At 37.3% G+C, this 18,383-nt stretch overlaps 1 protein-coding gene across 1 annotated transcript in view; it reads right to left on the reverse strand.

The window, feature by feature from the left end:
- Positions 1–8,610, reverse strand: part of LOC127515648 (C-type mannose receptor 2-like) — a 65,370-nt gene extending 56,760 nt beyond the window's left edge. Inside the window, exons 1-2 of the mRNA XM_051899528.1 lie at positions 8,539–8,610; positions 8,090–8,446 (exon numbers count right to left, since the gene is read on the reverse strand). Coding sequence (XP_051755488.1) covers positions 8,090–8,446; positions 8,539–8,575 — 394 coding nt within the window. The 5' untranslated portion in view covers positions 8,576–8,610. The remainder of the gene's footprint in view (positions 1–8,089; positions 8,447–8,538) is intronic.
- Between the last annotated feature and the right edge of the window lie 9,773 nt (positions 8,611–18,383).

Raw genomic sequence — 18,383 nt, forward strand, 5'->3', positions numbered from 1 at the left:
ATCAAATTCTGTACACACCTTATTAATAAACCATACTATTTGCAGATGAGCATAATGACTTCAGCCTAGGCTGGACGAGTGTACAGACATTTATCTTTCTGTGTAGGCTATTTAATAAAGTCTGTGCTGATGTAGAGATATAATATAGATTGTCCTTTCTGTTTCCATTTGCACATTTACAGTAAAGCACATTTTTCATTCTTGAAGTGAACTTTTTGCCTGTATGGTGATTAGATTCACTGTGTTGGACTGCTGCCTTCATCCATAGCGCACACAGAGAGCACACGGATAGGCCTACTCTTCTTGCGCTTGAACGAACAAATACACATAAATGTATGGAAAAAGTTGGAATCGAGAATCATTATTGAAAGCCTAAAATATAGCTTGAGTAAGTGATCTAACTCTGTCATGTCCTCTATCAGCAGTGACTGATCGAATGCGTGTTTATTCTCGATATTTTATTTCGACTTTTCTAGAAATGTAACGAGTTTAATCTCGCATTATAATGACTTTAATCTTTAGATGGTTTTATTTTATTATTATTACTTGGCCATAATCCCCTTCTGTACTCACATCTTAAAAAATCTGGTAAGATTTTAAAAATCTTTTAGTGTGGACAAGCCTTTAGAGACTTCACATCCCGAAGCACATAATTACAATGTTTCAAATAAATAAATAAATAAATAAATAAATGAAGTTTAGAAAAAGTCAGGAAGGCAGAAAAAGTTTGGGAACCACTGACTTAAGTATTGTGGTGGAAAATGATTCCCAAGATGGTAAATTCATTTTTCAGTGAAGTTTTTCTGGTGGTCGTACCCCAGTTAGGATTGGAAAATCATTGCCGTCCAGCAGATGGAGCCCAAGGACTGTCACCACATAGGAAACAGTCTTCAAGAATATCCCCAAATCTGAGTTTTGTCTGCTGCTGGAATCCCACTGAAGCTACCAAATCCAACCAGATAAAACATCGCCTTGACTTCACAGATGAATTATACTTCATTGGTATTTCTAAAGAAGATATTTACATTCATAAGTTCTCAGTTTAACACTGACTTTAATTTTAGACAACTGTCAGTTATGAATATAGCATTATGAAAATGAATAATCCAGGGCTCTGTACATCTGCAATATAGTGATACACAGATAAATGATGATCAGACAAACCAAAGCACTTACTATAACTCCTGTTTATTTACAGTTCTATTTGTCTTCATTACTGCTCTTCACCTCAGCTTTTATATTGCTATTATAGCTTGTTTACTAGTTCAGTTCTTACTAAACCTATGAATATTGTTGCTCTATGATAAATTGCTTGTGATGTTCCTCATGTGTGGCTTTAAATGAATGCGCCTGCTAAATGAATGTGTGTACATGTAAATCAGCTAAAACTGTGTAAATATGTGTTGACTTCTTGCTATAAGCTTCTATTATTTCACAGCAGAGGATCAATAAAGTTGTATTTTATTACTAAAAATCCTGTTAAGTTTTACTTCTTCACTTTTAAAAGTTAGTAATTTTAGTGACATTAACCATCTGGTCCTTTTGGAAGATATTCCCATCGGATTGGTTTCTATATGTCAGTTTACCGTAATAACAGTTGCATCTGTTACTGTAAACCTTCATTTCTGCATAATGCTGCACACACACCGGTAGCTGTCAGTATAAGTAAGTGTAACACTGAAGATTCTCATCTGTGGCTTTAATATAAGGATAGATTTCAGTTTAGACAATTTCCTTAACTGAAAGTAAGATGTTTTCACAACGCTGTTTACTTGATGATCAAAATGGATTTCAGAATTGAAAATTACTCCTAAGTTCTTCACATCACCATGCATATTGTTAGACAATAGTCCATAACTTTCAACCGGATCTTTCTCAAGCTTTTTATTCCCAAATATAATAAACTCTGTCTTATCCTCATTTAATTGTAAAAAATAATTTGCAAGCCATCCCTTTACCTCAGTCAAGCACTTATAATAATTATGTACAGTCATCACACTCCGAAGGAAAATACAGAAAAATACAGCATACAAATGATAATTAATTTTGTATTGCCTAAAAATTGACTCCAGAGGCAGCATGTATAAAGAGAACAGAGTCGGACCAAGAACTGATCCCTGTTGAATCCCCCAAGAGATAGTCGCAGATGCAGAAACAAAGTTTCTGATTTCTATTAAAATTACATGATCTAAAGTACAAAAGGCTGCACTCAAATCTTACATCATTAAGGAAACACCTTTACCATAGTCAATACTTAACAAAATATCATTAGCAACCTTTAATAACGCTGATTCTCTCCTATGTTTGGTCCTAAGTCCAGACTGAAAAAATATCCGTTATGTTATTTTCAGTCAAAAAGTCAAGTTGATTATGGACAACTTTCTCCAAAATCTTATTCATAAAAGGCAATTTTGAAATAGGCCTGAAATTTTTAAAATCCTGTGGATCCAAGTTTTCTTTCTTTTTTCTTTGCCCATTTTCTTTAAGACTGGTTCAATAATAGTATGCTTAAACCCTGATGGTACAGTGCCATAAAATATACTGCTGTTAATAATTGACAGAATACTAGGATCAATAGTGTTTACAACCTCCATGAAGAGTCGCGACAGGAGAACATCATGAAGTGAAGTAATCGGCTTTTTTCAACTTAGATAAAGAAATCAGTTCGAATTTACTCAAATAATGAGAAAGATTCATTATGTCGACTACGACATTCCCTACAGGCAAAATATTTGAGCAAATAAAATCAGCCTTACCAATGAAAAATGTTTAAAAACTCTCAAAAATCCAGAGCGTCTCTAAAGCCACACCTCCAAAACACATGAACGCACACAAACAGCTGCTCTTGGCAAAGCGTCACAAGAGACAAACAGTCGTGACGGGAGAACATCATGAAGTGAAGTAATCGGCTTTAAATGCAATATAATATCTTTCAACTGAGCTAAAGAAATCAGTTCAGATTTACTCAAACAATGAGATTCATTATGTCGACAAACCCGCTTAAGATCATTTATTACTCATCCACATTTTATTTTTATTTTATTTTTATTTTTTCACTTTAGATAGCCCATTTTAAAAGGTGCAACATTTTCCAAGATCTCTGAACAAACATTATTAAAAAAATTTACCAATTCATCATGTCCTATAGAGGGCAACGTTGTAGACTCGATAGGAAGAGATAACTCCGTAGGACTGAAAGCAGCTGAGAACGCATTAGGTGTAGAGATAGTTAACACGAGACAAGAATGGAGGCTGATAACAGAACATTTGTTACAGATTAAACCTAATAATCCTATGGTCTGAGATAGCTGTTTCTTCAACACAAATATATTCATCATTATCCCCAAAGAAAACACCAAGTCAAGCGTGTGTCCATGATCGTGTGTAGGTCCAGAGACACACTGAGATCAGATAAAAGAATCAACTAAGTTCAACTATTCTTTGGTCATGAGTTTACAAGAACAGACATGGATATTAAAATCACCCATAATCAAAATCATAAAATTCACCAAGAAATTTCTTATTATAATCAAGGAGGCCTATATATATATATATATCAATGCAGTGAGTGAACCACTCCTCCATGTTTTGTCCCTCTCCATTTATTCCAGTTTTTCTTTAAGAATAAACCATATTTTCATTTCATTGAGACACATATAGATGCTCACAATCACTTTTTGAACAAGTAAAGATATGACTAGTGCAAAACAGGAGTGAGCAGAAGAAAGTATCCACACCACCAGAATCCCAAGATCCCATGAAATCAGCTGATGTGGATTGTGCTTTACTTTGATTTTCCTTTTAAATATCCAATATGCTTTATGCCAAATATTTGAACCATGATTTTCTACTTTCTATTTAACTGCAAGTACGTTTGATTGAACAGTCTGAGTTGAAGATATTTTTGAGTCGTTTTTCTGGAAAAGAACAACTGTAAAATTGAAATGTACAGTAAATGTAGCTTAAAGCCACAGATTAAAACTCATTTTGATTTCATGGGGTCTTTAAAATATATATAGTGCACACTGGTATTTTACACTTTTATATTAATTTCATTACACTGATATAAGCACATTATCTGATGAAAACAGAACAAAAAGTGTTTGCCAATTAAAAAAAAGATAGAAAAAGACTAAATGAAAGTGAAAGAACAGCACAAACGTATCCTTCACTCTTCATATCTGCTGCAGATGAAGTTGAGTCTGTCAGTCTCAGGACGGCTGATCCAGCGCTGATCTCCTCCAGACTGAACTGCTCCAGATCTCACTGTACGCTCACACTCTTCCTCTCCTGTGCCGTTCCCTGGAGCCCAGTTCTGATAGCACACGGTCTGTCCGCTCACCCAGAACCAGAGGCCCACAGTGCAGGAGTGACGTAAACCCAACCACACCTCCTCAGTAGACGCCTGTTTAACCACATTCATCACCTCACGCTGAATCTCTTCTGAATGAACCGAGACCAGATCCGTATGATTCTGTCTGCAGTATCTCAGAGCTTCAGACCACGTCAGATTCTCTTTGATCAGAATCAGTTTATCTGGACACAAAACAAACCACAAGCAGAAACTAGAGAGAGACTGATCAAAAACAACATGCAGAACAAACACTGTGGAGGAATTTGTCATGTCAGACATGTAGTGTGAACTTTAAGATATCTGGAGGTGATGGATGGATTGTGTGTGTTTTGTGAGGATCTGCTCACCTTCATGACACACAAAAGGATACTGGTTGTTGCAAGGGGCGTCTACCCATTGTCTTAGACTGTTCTGATAAATCGCTGCACAGTTTTCATTTTCTGCAGCCTTATTAGGTTCACCAGACATCCAGTATCTGAATGAGGAGTTACTCTGATCTGACCACTGCCATGAGTCTCTGAACAGACCGATCCAGACATCACCAGATATGAGACTATCATTGATGAACTTCTGAAGCTGTTGACTCTCATTCTGGTTCCTCACACTGACCAGATCAGTGTGATTCTGTCTGCAGTAACTCTGAGCGTCTCTCCACTTCTTCTCCTGATGGACAAACACGAGTCCTGTGTTCACTTTAAGAAAAACAAATGGAAACAGATTCATGAATCAGTTTGTTCATTATTCTTATGCTGCTTTATGGTTTGGATGTGAATAAGAGCAGCAGTGGAAACATCAGAAACACGTGTCATTCAAAGACTGTTTCTACAGCTGATGATATATTAAATATTCACAATATATTCATGATGATTTTGCTGATATATCATTCAGTAACATTCTTGGTAATTTTATTGCAACTTTATATTTCTCTATTATGTTGAAAAGGCTGATTTTTATTGGTGGATTGGGAATCATTGACAGCCGTAACTTAGTCCCGCCCCCAGAGTTTGATTGCTTGAATGGTGGGTTCATTAATGGTGCTTGCCAAAGGCAAAGCATCATTATTGTTCTCCTGCATACTTATTATTATTATTCTTCCACACAAAATTTCTGCGCGCTACTCCTCCCGCAGCGTTTGTCATAGACCCATGAATGAGGTGTCAAATCGTGCGTATTATTGAGGAATGGTGTGCTGTGACGTTTCTAAGCGATCGGGTGTACGATGTTCGTCCGGCGGGCAAAAAATCCCATAGACTTAACATTGCGACGAACTTTGACGAGTCATAGCTCCTAACGAGGATTTCGTAGAAACATGTGGGTTACCACGTATGAAGAGGCTGGCAGTCTCTGTCAGACCATACCTCAAAATGGGGTGTAAGTTGTACCCCTGGGGCGCAAGAGCTGCCCAAAGTTGCCCCATAGACTTACTATGGTGAAGCCGTGCCCATGAAACAGTGTGTTTTTCCTACTATGGTAAATTACATAGGGATTTTGTATTGAACAGAACTCTGGATCACAATGTCATAGAGACAAGGGGGTGGGCTCATTTTACTCAGGCAACCAATCAGTCTCTCAGGATCATTGTAAAGCTATCAAGCCACGCCCTAGCAACCATGTAGAGCACCATAGCAACAAGTTCCATAGACTTCCATTGAAAAAGATCAAAGGAATATCTTTGGATAGAAGTGTCATAGGAACATGAGGGTGGGCTCGTTTGACTCGGGGTAGCAAACTGCCAATCACAAATCACCTTCAACACTTCATAGCCACACCCTAGCAACCCTTAAGAGCTACCTAGCAACCTAAATCCAAAGAGGGATATCTTTACTTCTGAAAGACATAGAAGCACGGGGGTTGGTTTATATTGGCAAGCAGCCTTTGGAGTATCAACATAGGCAGGTGCCAATCCACTCCCTAGCAACCAAACAGAGTACCCTAGCAACCGTTTTGCAAGTCCTATATCTCTGCATCAGAGCATCGTAGAGACATGGCGGTTGGCTCTTTTGACTCATGCTAGCAAACTGGACTTCCAACATGCTACACATGCTAGCAGTGAATAGCTACATGCTAATACCAATTAGCTTAGGGTTTAAACATTACACAAACAAGTCAAAATGTGTTAGCATCATGCTAGCAACATGCTAATCGTGTTATCATCATGTTAGCAACATGCTAATAATGTTAGCATCTTGCTAAAAACATGCTAGCGGAACCAAATAAATAAGAGACAAATATAAACTCGCTAATATTAAATACAGAACATTTATTAACAAAACGAATAAGACAGTTTGGAGGCACGACATACATCATGCTGATCTGTGCTGCGACTCTAATGCTGAATTGAGCAGATGCATTCAGTTTTTAATTGTGTCTGTTCTCTAACTGAACTAAATGATTTTTATTATTAAAACGATGGAGCGGTGCCGTAGATGAGTGTGTGTAACCTTGAAAACACCACACACACTATCACAGATATACACACATCTGTTAATGCACCACATTGAGTGTCTTGAACCTTCTATTGAATCAACTGTGACGGGACTATTAGACTTTTGTTTATTCTGACCGATGACCCGTGATGATCCCAATTAAGTCAGAACCAGAAACCGACTGAAGACCATGATGTTTTGTTACATGTTTCTCTAGAGCAGTGGTTCTCAAACCTGTCCTGGAGGACCACCAGCCCTGCACATGTTGAATGTCTCTCTATATCTGACACACTCACTTCAGCTCTTGCAGTCTCTACTAATGAGCTCATGAGTTGAATCAGGTGTGATCGATGAGGGAGACGTACAAAATGTGCAGGGCTGGTGTTCCTCCAGGACAGGTTTGAGAACCATTTCTCTAGAATACTTGATTCAGACACAAAGATCTGAATGAGAGAAACATCAAACAGATGAAGATGTTTCACTGCAGCTGAATATATTTGTTAACTAGTCTTTAGAAATATGTCAGTAAAAAGTTTATTAAAAATGTTGGATTGAATAATATATACAAAAAATACTGTTGCAATATTATTGTTAGTGTTTGTCTTAGTCTGACTATTTTTTTGTTTTCTGTTTTTACGTTGTAATGGATATTGTGTCTGTGAGCTCACTAAAATATGATCTTGATGTTTTTACAGGCTTTACAAGCAATATCACACAGCTCAAGGTGTTCAGATGGTTTATTACAATTAATTAAAAAAATAGATTTTTTTTTATTTTATTATTATTATTATTATTATTTTGAATTACAATCTCCAAACAAAATGACTATATCATATTTTTTGTAAAAGGGTAACAAGTGAACACAATAAAATCACACTGACAAGACAAGAGCTGAACTTTGTTCTCAGGACGAGAGTTTTGTTCATAAATATGAAGATGTGGAAAGTTATTGTATGTCTATTATGTTGAAATTTTATGCATTCATTAATTCATTACCATTTACATTGGCCAAAACAATGGTTTTGTATTTCTTAGTTCATAATTTGCAGAATAAATTTCACAGAAATATATAATTCTCTATGATCTCTAATGTCAGATTCCCACAGTTATCAACAACAAAAGATCAACATTCGCTCAATATCGGTTTATTTTCTACACAGAAGTTGAAAGTGGACAAACATCCACAGTCCCCTATATTTATGACCAGATTAAAAAGTAGCAGAATTTAGTATTAGATTAAAATGTTGTACAGTATACAGTGTATCTTTTTAAATGAATGTTTGTTGTCATTGTAGGAAACTGAACTTACTGTTGTTAGATGAACTGCAGATGAAAGTCAGGCTGTTACTGCATGACCCATCATGCATTTGTCCATTTCTCATAAAACCACACTCATTTGTACCATCAGGTTGTCCAGATCTCCAGTTCAGATAGAGCGCAGGATCACCTGAAGACCACTGCCATTTATCACGAACCTTCCTCTCCAGCCCAATCCAGACATGTTCATCATCTACACCCTTCTTCAGCTCGTTCATGTCGTTCATGTTGTCAACGGTGGCCAGATCTGTGTAATTCTCTCTGCAGTATCTCTGAGCTTCAGTCCAGTTCTTCCTCACGTTTATAAAGTGATACTGACGCTGAACACATTCAGATACGGAGCAGAGAGCTGTGAAAGAGAGGGTTTGATTTAATGCTTTTCATAACAGAGTCAAACCTGATGAAACTATAAACCATAAATAAAACAACAAACACACTCACCAATGAGAAGAAGAATGAAATATAGAGTTTGCTCCATTTCTGAGGAAGAAACACATTGAAAAACTCTGATAATCCCATATTCATCTTGAAATAAAACATGATCATGTGATTTAAAAAAATAGCAGAACAACACAATTCACAATCATTCAGACAATATTAACATCTCAAAGTCTAGTTGTGTTTGAAGAATGAACATGTGAGTTGTTCTTACTTTAGAGGTCGTGTGTTTCTGTCCTGAGTCTGATGTTTCTGTCTGCAGCTTTAAACAGTGTGATTATTATATCTGCTCTCATCCCTCATTCATCATCACATCATTTGTGTACTGCTCTCAACTAATTTTCATAATTTTCTTCCTCCTTATTTGTATATTTTTCGACCTCTCGTTCTCTTTATTTGCATATTGACGTCTGTGTCAGTCTGTTGAAATTTTATAGAGGTCAAATAAAGGTTCATTGTTTTGTCTCTTGTTTCTTGTCCACTGTTGGAGATGTTGATGCAGTTATATCCTGACATGTGCAAAGCAGCATAAATAGATGCTGTGACTCCACACACTATAGGAACAAAACTATTTTAAAGGTGTAATAGCACAATTGCGTAGAGGCTAGCAATAGCGAGCTAGCTTTCAAAACATCCCAACCTCTTTTCAGAGCGTCTCTAAAAACACGCCTCCTCCAAAACACATGAACACACACACACACACACACACACACACACACACACACACACTCACACACACTCAGCTGCTCTTGGCAAAGCGTCACAAGAGACGGTGTTATACTACCTCGTGTCTCAAAGCACATAACATTACAATAATAACTAGACAGAAAAGTTTAAGACAAACTTTGAAGTTGGCTTGAGAAAGCCTGATCAAAAAGTTTAAAATAACTTTGAGCAGCATAATCTCGTTGTTTTGATTCGGTAGGAACTGTAAAAGGTGTCTACTGTTTGTTTGTGGTGCTCCGTGACTGACGTCTGTCTACATAAACTCTGCATAGCTTGAAAGTGAAACTGATGACGTATGATGTCTGCACAAACAGGGTGTGCTAGGGTATGTAAAGACATTCGCTGACAGGCAGTATATATATTTATTACAATACATTTAGACTGTTTAACTTAGTGATTGCTATCAGGATATGAGGAGACTTTCAACCAGTATAACAAAATATGTTTCGGTAGAGAATCACCATATTGCACCTTTAAATCTATGATTTTATTTTATTTTATTTTTTTTATCATCATGAGTGTGTGTGCTCTCACATACAGAAGAGGATTAGGGCAATAATAATTAAAATAAAAAAAACCATCTTGAAATTAAAGTCATTATAAAGCGAGATTAAACTTGAAATACAAATTAAAAATAAAATAATAATAATAATAATAAATAAATAAATAAAAAGTTGAAATACACATCATTAAATTTAGAGAATAAAGTCATCGTGTTTAGAGAAAAAAAGTTTAAATAAAACGTCGACAATAAACAAAATTTTGAGAATGAAATCGTGTTTGGAGAAAAAACTTGTTACATTTCAAGAAAAAAAGTCGAAATAAAATGTTGAGGAAAAACATTACATTTTGAGAATAAAGTCGTTTCGAGACAAAAACTTGTTAAATTTCAAGAAAAAAAGAGTCAAGAATAAACAAGGATTCGATCAGTGTCATATTCATTCCACACTGATCCTAGAGATCATGACAGAGTTGGATCACTCAAGCTCGGCCTAGGCTATATTTTAGGCTTTCTTTTAATAACAAAGAAACACAGCTTTAGCTAATTATAACTGAATAATAAGTAGCATATGAACTTTAAAGAGAATTTGCAAGTGAAAAACAGTTCAATCTGCACGACGTAGGCCTACTCACAAAAAAACTGGACATTCTAAAACGCTTAACGTGAAAAAACGTTTATTAAAAGATCAAATTCTGTACACACCTTATTAATAAACCATACTATGTGCAGATGAGCATAATGACTTCAGCCTAGGCTGGACGAGTGTACAGACATTTATCTTTCTGTGTAGGCTATTTAATAAAGTCTGTGCTGATGTAGAGATATAATATAGATTGTCCTTTCTGTTTCCATTTGCACATTTACAGTAAATCACATTTTTCATTCTTGAAGTGAACTTTTTGCCTGTATGGTGATTAGATTCACTGTGTTGGACTGCTGCCTTCATCCATAGCGCACACAGAGAGCACACGGATAGGCCTACTCTTCTTGCGCTTGAACGAACAAATACACATAAATGTATGGAAAAAGTTGGAATCGAGAATCATTATTGAAAGCCTAAAATATAGCTTGAGTAAGTGATCTAACTCTGTCATGTCCTCTATCAGCAGTGACTGATCGAATTCTTCTTGATATTTCGTTTCGACTTTTCTAGAAATGTGACGAGTTTAATCTCACATTATAATGACTTTAATCTTTAGATGGTTTTGTTTTATTATTATTACTTGGTCATAATCCCCTTCTGTACTCACATCTTAAAAAATCGGGTAAATTTTAAAAATCTTTTAGCATGGACAAGCCTTTAGAGACTTCACATCCTGAAGCACATAATTACAATGTTTCAAATAAATAAGTAAATAAATAAATGAATAAATGGAGTTCAGAAAAATTCAGGAAGGCAGAAAACGTTTGGGAACCACTGACTTAAGTATTGTGGTGGAAAATGATTGCCAAGATGGTAAATTCATTTTTCAGTGAAGTTTTTCTGGTGGTCGTACCCCAGTTAGGATCATTGCCGTCCAGCAGATGGAGCCCAAGGACTGTCACCACATAGGAAAGAAAGAAAAAGAAAGTTTTAAATACTCATAGCAGTTAATTTAACTGAACTAATTTGTTCAATTTAAGTTTGTCCTACTCAAAACAAGTATTTTGAGCATTAGGGTTTACAGTGAGTGTCACATGAATAATTTTACATTTTAGTTGCACTTGTAAATAAAGATTAATAAATGAATACGCATATGGTTAGTATTGACTGCAAAAAAAATAAAAAAATAAAAAATAAAAAATAAAAACTGTATTGGCCAGTCTCTGCTTTCACAAAACTGTGGAGTTAAACTCAATCTCAAACCATTTCTGGAGAATTACACTTACATAATCAGCTAAAATGGGTAATTGTCAAATCACAGATTCAGTTCTTACTATACTACAAATTCACCACAGCGGATCAATAAAATAATTCTATTCTGTTTGTTTGAACTGCCAGATATAATGGTAATACACCAGATATATTCATATTAATTTTATTATCCAATTTGGAATTAATTGTAAGGGATTTTTCTTCCCAAACCACATGAAACAGTGTGTTGTCCATGTATGTTGAATACTTCATTGTGAAACATTCTTGTTCAGTAAATGAACGAGATAAATGCTCTGCTAATGCATGTTAGATTATACAGCTCTATACTGTATGAACTGAATCATCAAATTGGAAGAGAACAGAACATTATGAAATAATGTATATACTGTTTTCATTTTTATTTTAAAGTTTGGTAACACTTTCTATGAAGACCATGCTTATAATGATTTATAGCCATATTTATACTTATTTATAAGTAAGTATTACTATTCTATAAATATAAAGACTCATTAAGATCTACAGTATCTCACAGAAGTGAGTGCACCCCTCACATTTTTGTAAATATTTTATTATATCTTTTCATGTGACAACACTGAAGAAATGACACTTTGCTACAATGTAGTGAACCGGTGTGTGAGGTCTGAATGCGCTCTGACAACGGAAGCGATGTCTCGCACTCATTGAAGTATAAGCACGAGAGATCACTTCCGTCATCAGAACGCGTTTTTAGACCTCACCAACCGGATGCGCAAGGCAGTTGGACATAGTGGTGTTTTAGAGGTGAAAATGATATAAATACTGTTCGGTTTCTCGCACAAACCGATCGTTTCGTGTCTTAGGACATCAATGTGTCGTCACGAGCCGCAGGGTTTAATTTGGATTTGTCTGTGCATGTTTTTTTTTTTTTTTTGACTCTTATAGATGGAGTTACCATTGACCTGCATTATACGACTGACAGACTGCAACGGTTGGAGTTAAAAATCATCATTTGTGTTCTACTGAAGAAACAAAGTCACCTACATCTTGGATGCTCTGGGGGTAAGCAGATAAACAACAAATTTTCATTTTTGGGTGAACTATCCCTTTAATAAGCATATGTTCCAAGATAGCTGTTTCTTCAACACAAATATATTCATCATTATCCCCAAAGAAAACACCAAGTCAAGCGTATGTCCATGATCGTGTGTAGGTCCAGAGACACACTGAGATCAGATAAAAGAATCAACTAAGTTCAACTATTCTTTGGTCATGAGTTTACAAGAACAGACATGGATATTAAAATCACCCATAATCAAAATCCTGTCAGAAGATGGAACGACTACAGATAAAAACTCTTATAACTTAGGAGGTCTAATAAATATATATATATATATATATACACACACACAGGTGCTGGTCGTATAATTAGAATATCATCAAAAAGTTGATTTATTTCACTAATTCCATTCAAAAAGTGAAACTTGTATATTATATTTCTTCATTACACACAGACTGATATATTTCAAATGTTTATTTCTTTTAATTTTGATGATTATAACTGACAACTAAGGAAAATCCCAAATTCAGTATCTCAGAAAATTAGAATATTGTGAAAAGGTTCAATATTGAAGACACCTGGTGCCACACTCTAATCAGCTAATTAACTCAAAACACCTGCAAAGGCCTTTAAATGGTCTCTCAGTCTAGTTCTGTAGGCTACACAATCATGGGGAAGACTGCTGACTTGACAGTTGTCCAAAAGACGACCATTGACACCTTGCACAAGGAGGGCAAGACGCGAAAGGTCATTGCAAAAGAGGCTGGCTGTTCACAGAGCTCTGTGTCCAAGCACATTAATAGAGAGGCGAAGGGAAGGAAAAGATATGGTAGAAAAAAGTGTACAAGCAATAGGGATAACCGCACACTGGAGAGGATTGTGAAACAAAACCCATTCAAAAATGTGGGGGAGATTCACAAAGAGTGGACTGCAGCTGGAGTCAGTGCTTCAAGAACCACTACGCACAGACGTATGCAAGACATGGGTTTCAGCTGTCGCATTCCTTGTGTCAAGCCACTCTTGAACAACAGACAGCGTCAGAAGCGTCTCGCCTGGGCTAAAGACAAAAAGGACTGGACTGCTGCTGAGTGGTCCAAAGTTATGTTCTCTGATGAAAGTAAATTTTGCATTTCCTTTGGAAATCAGGGTCCCAGAGTCTGGAGGAAGAGAGGAGAGGCACACAATCCACGTTGCTTGAGGTCCAGTGTAAAGTTTCCACAGTCAGTGATGGTTTGGGGTGCCATGTCATCTGCTGGTGTTGGTTCACTGTGTTTTCTGAGGTCCAAGGTCAACGCAGCCGTATACCAGGAAGTTTTAGAGCACTTCATGCTTCCTGCTGCTGACCAACTTTATGGAGATGCAGATTTAATTTTCCAACAGGACTTTGCACCTGCACACAGTGCCAAAGCTACCAGTACCTGGTTTAAGGACCATGGTATCCCTGTTCTTAATTGGCCAGCAAACTCGCCTGACCTTAACCCCATAGAAAATCTATGGGGTATTGTGAAGAGGAAGATGTGATATGCCAGACCCAACAATGCAGAAGAGCTGAAGGCCACTATCAGAGCAACCTGGGCTCTTATAACACCTGAGCAGTGCCACAGACTGATCGACTCCATGCCACGCCGCATTGCTGCAGTAATTCAGGCAAAAGGAGCCCCAACTAAGTATTGAGTGCTGTACATGCTCATACTTTTCATGTTCATACTTTTCAGTTGGCCAAGATTTCTAAAAATCCTTTCTTTGTATTGGTCTTAAGTAATATTCTAATTTTCTGAGATACTGAATTTGGGATTTTCCTTAGTTGTCAGTTATAATCATCAAAATTAAAAGAAATAAACATTTGAAATATATCAGTCTGTGTGTAATGAATGAATATAATATACAAGTTTCACTTTTTGAATGGAATTTGTGAAATAAATCAACTTTTTGATGATATTCTAATTATATGACCAGCACCTGTATATATATATATATATATATATATATAATCTATATCTCAAAGCACAATGTCAAAAAAGTCTGATGTTTCTGTCTGCAGCTTTAAACAGTGTGATCATTATATCTGCTCTCATCCCTCATTCATCATCACATCATTTGTGTACTGCTCTCAACTTATTTTCATATTTAACTACCTCCTTATTTGTATATTGACGTCTGTGTCAGTCTTTTGACATTTTATAGAGGTAAAATAAAGGTTCATTGTTTTGTCTCTTGTTTCTTGTCCACTGTGGGAGATGTTGATGCAGTTATATCCTGACATGTGCAAAGCAGCATAAATAGATCCAGAGGCCCATCGATGAGTCAAACAATGACTAAAGTTTATTATATCAAAATAAAGAGGAATTACAACATAAAACAAACAGTCATGTTTGACTGAGAGATTTCAGTGTTCACAGTCTGGACTGTGTGGTTTGCTGGAACAAAACTGTTAAAAGTGCAATAGGACATTTTTGAAGAGGTTAGCAATAGCAAGCTAGCTTTCAAATCATAAGATCCCACGGTCTCTTCAGAGTGTCTCCAAAACCACGCCTCCTTCAAAACACATGAACGTACACACACACACACACACACACACCTGCTCACAAGAGACGGTGTTAAACTACCTCATGCCATTACAATAATAATGAATGTAAACAACTTAGAGAGCTTGTTCCTGACTGCTCCAGATTCATTTTGGTGTTGATACTGCTGACATGGAAATGCACAATTCCGAGTCTGAGGAGGTGAACAGCTCCGATTAGAACATCACTTGTTACCATCTGTTAATTATGGTAGTTGTGGCGTGAACGCAGCATAAGCTCATTGTTTTGATTCGGTAGAAACTGTAAAAGGTGGTTGCTGTTTGTTTGCGGTGCTCCGTGACTGACGTCTGTCTACATAAACTCTGCATAGCATGAAACACGCTGAAGTATGATGTCTGTGTGAACAAGGTGCTTGAGGGAATGTAAAAACATACGTTGACAGGAAGGTAGGACATCGTATTATTTCACTCGGACCGAATATAATGATTGAATGAACATTTTATGGTCCTACGCCTTCCATAGACGATATATTATTTATAAAAATACATTTAGACCGTTTAACATAGTGATCGCTATCAGGATATGAGGAGACTTCAAGATGGCGCCACGAATGGCTGCTTCAGTATTGAGCTCTCCAGGTTTTTTTCCTGTTTTTGTTAGTTTGTGCTGTTTTTTGTTTTCCCTTATACAATCAGTTTCACCAGGGACGAACTGTTGAACATTCGGCAGTTTACACCACCCAATATTCTACTGTTTTTTGATTATTTGGATGTTTTGCTGAACATTGTATTTGAAGTGGCAGTGGCACTGCTCAAATGCTCCAGGACGTGCAAGCGTGGGAAGCGAGCTGACACACTAGTCAAGCTCAGACAGTGTGGCTTCAGAACTGCCTAGTATCCATCTGGCGAATCTCCGCTCCCTACCCAACAAAACAAACAAACAACTTCTCTCCAAAACAAATAAGGACTTTTCAAACTCTGCTGCTCTGTGTTTCATGGAAACCTGGCTGAATGAAGCCATTCCGGACAGCGCTTTACATCTGCCGGGCTACCAGCTGTTCAGAGCGGATTGCGATGCAGAATCAGCGGGGAAATCGTGTGGCGGTGGGACGTGTTTCTACATCAAAGAAAAGTCGTGTACAGATGTAACAGTGTTTAAGAAGATGTTCTGCCCCGGTCTAGAGGCACTCTTCGTTAACTGTAAATGCTTCTACTTGCCACGGGTTTTTTCCTCGTTCATTCTCATAAGTGTTTACGTTCCTCCGCAAGTGCGTGTGAGCACTGCGCTGGAACAGCTAGCTGATCAGATCACAGACACAGGAGCAGCAATACAGACAGCACATTACATGCCCTACCAGAGACAAAAATATTATGGACCACTGCTACACTACAATAAAGGATGCATGTCGCTCCATCCCTAGAGCAGCTTTAGGTCTCTATGATCACTGTCTGGTTCATCTTATATCAGCTAAACCTGTAATAAGGACTGTTAAAAGATAAACTAATGAAACAGAGCGGGATTTACAAGCCTGCTTCGAGTGCACTGAAGAGAGTTTTTTGGACCTGGACGAGCTCACTGAATCAGTAACATCATATATCAGTTTCTGTGAGGATATGTGCATTCCTACCAGGGATTTATTTAACATACAACAATGACAAACCATGGTTCTAAGCTAAACTCAGACAGCTTTGCCAGGCCAAAGAGGATGCCTATAGGAATGAGGACAAAATCTTGTACAATCAGGGCAAAAACACACTGACAAAGGAGATCAGAGTGGCTAAGAAGAGCTACTCTAAAAAGCTGGAAAACAGGTTTTCAGCCAACGACCCTGCTTCAGTGTGGAAAGGCCTGAAAGACATCACAAACTACAAGACACCATCCCCCAATTCTGTAATCAACAACTGGCCCCACACTCAACAGTGGAGATGATTGTGGACTTCAGGAGAAACCCCCCTGCACTCCCCCCCACTCACCATCATGAACAGCACTGTGGAAGTAGAGGAGTTATTTAGGTTCCTGGACACCAGAATCTCTCAGGACCTGAAGTGGGACAATCATATTTGCTCTATTGCAAAAAAGGCCCAACAGAGGTTGTACTTCCCCCGCCAGCTGAGGAAGTTCAACCTGCCACAGGAGCTGCTGAAACAGTTCTACTCTGCAGTCATTGAGTCTGTCCTCCGCACTTCCATAACTGTCCGGTTTGGCTCAGCTACAAAATAAGAAATCAGACTACAGTGGATAGTTTAGACTTCTGAGAGGATTATTGGTGCTCCCCTGCCCACCCTCCCAGACCTGTATACATCCAGAGTGAGGAAAATCACTCTGGATTCCTCAAAGTCACTTTGTCTTTGAACTGTTGCCATCCAGCTGGCGCTATAGAGCACTGAGCACCAGAACAACCAGGCACAAGGAAAGTTTCTTCCTCCAGGCAATCTACATCATGAACAGTTAAATGCTCTCCACACAGTGCGATGATAAATATGAGCAATATCACTTACATTTACTTGACAATAACCTATCTCTTTCATTCCATTCCCTGGAAATTCTGTTCTACTCTGCTGTATGTACCACACCTGCACATATAAATTTAGCTATTTTTGTTTATTTATGTATTATATATACATGTGTGTATTCTTTTATCTTTCTTTATTTTACTATCTATGTACTGTTATTGTCTCTGTGTACTGGAAGCATCTGTCCAAAACAAATTCCTTGTGTGTGCAAACATACTTGGCAATAAAACTCTTTCTGATTCTGACTTTCAACTAGTTTAACAAAAAAAAAAAAAAAAAAGTTTCTATAGAGAATCACCTATTGCACCTTTAAATCTATGATTTTATTCATTAAACGTCACGTTTTGGTCTCTCCCATCTCGAAAATCTTGGAAGATTTTAAAAATCTTTTAGCGTGGGCCAGCCTTTAGAGACTTCACATCCCAAAGCTCTATTATTTACAATGTTCAGAAAAAGTCAGGAAGACAGAAAAAGTTTGGGAACCAAACTTTGTGGTGGAAAATGATTCCCAAGATGGTAAATTCATTTTTCAGTGAAGTTTTTCTGGTGGTCGTACCCCAGTTAGGATTGGAAAATCATTGCCGTCCAGCAGATGGAGCCCAAGGACTGTCACCACATAGGAAACAGTCTTCAAGAATATCCCCAAATCTGAGTTTTATCTGCTGCTGGAATCCCACTGAAGCTACCAAAT

This window comes from Ctenopharyngodon idella, chromosome 7 (assembly GCF_019924925.1).
Source record: "Ctenopharyngodon idella isolate HZGC_01 chromosome 7, HZGC01, whole genome shotgun sequence".
Lineage (NCBI taxonomy): Eukaryota > Metazoa > Chordata > Actinopteri > Cypriniformes > Xenocyprididae > Ctenopharyngodon > Ctenopharyngodon idella.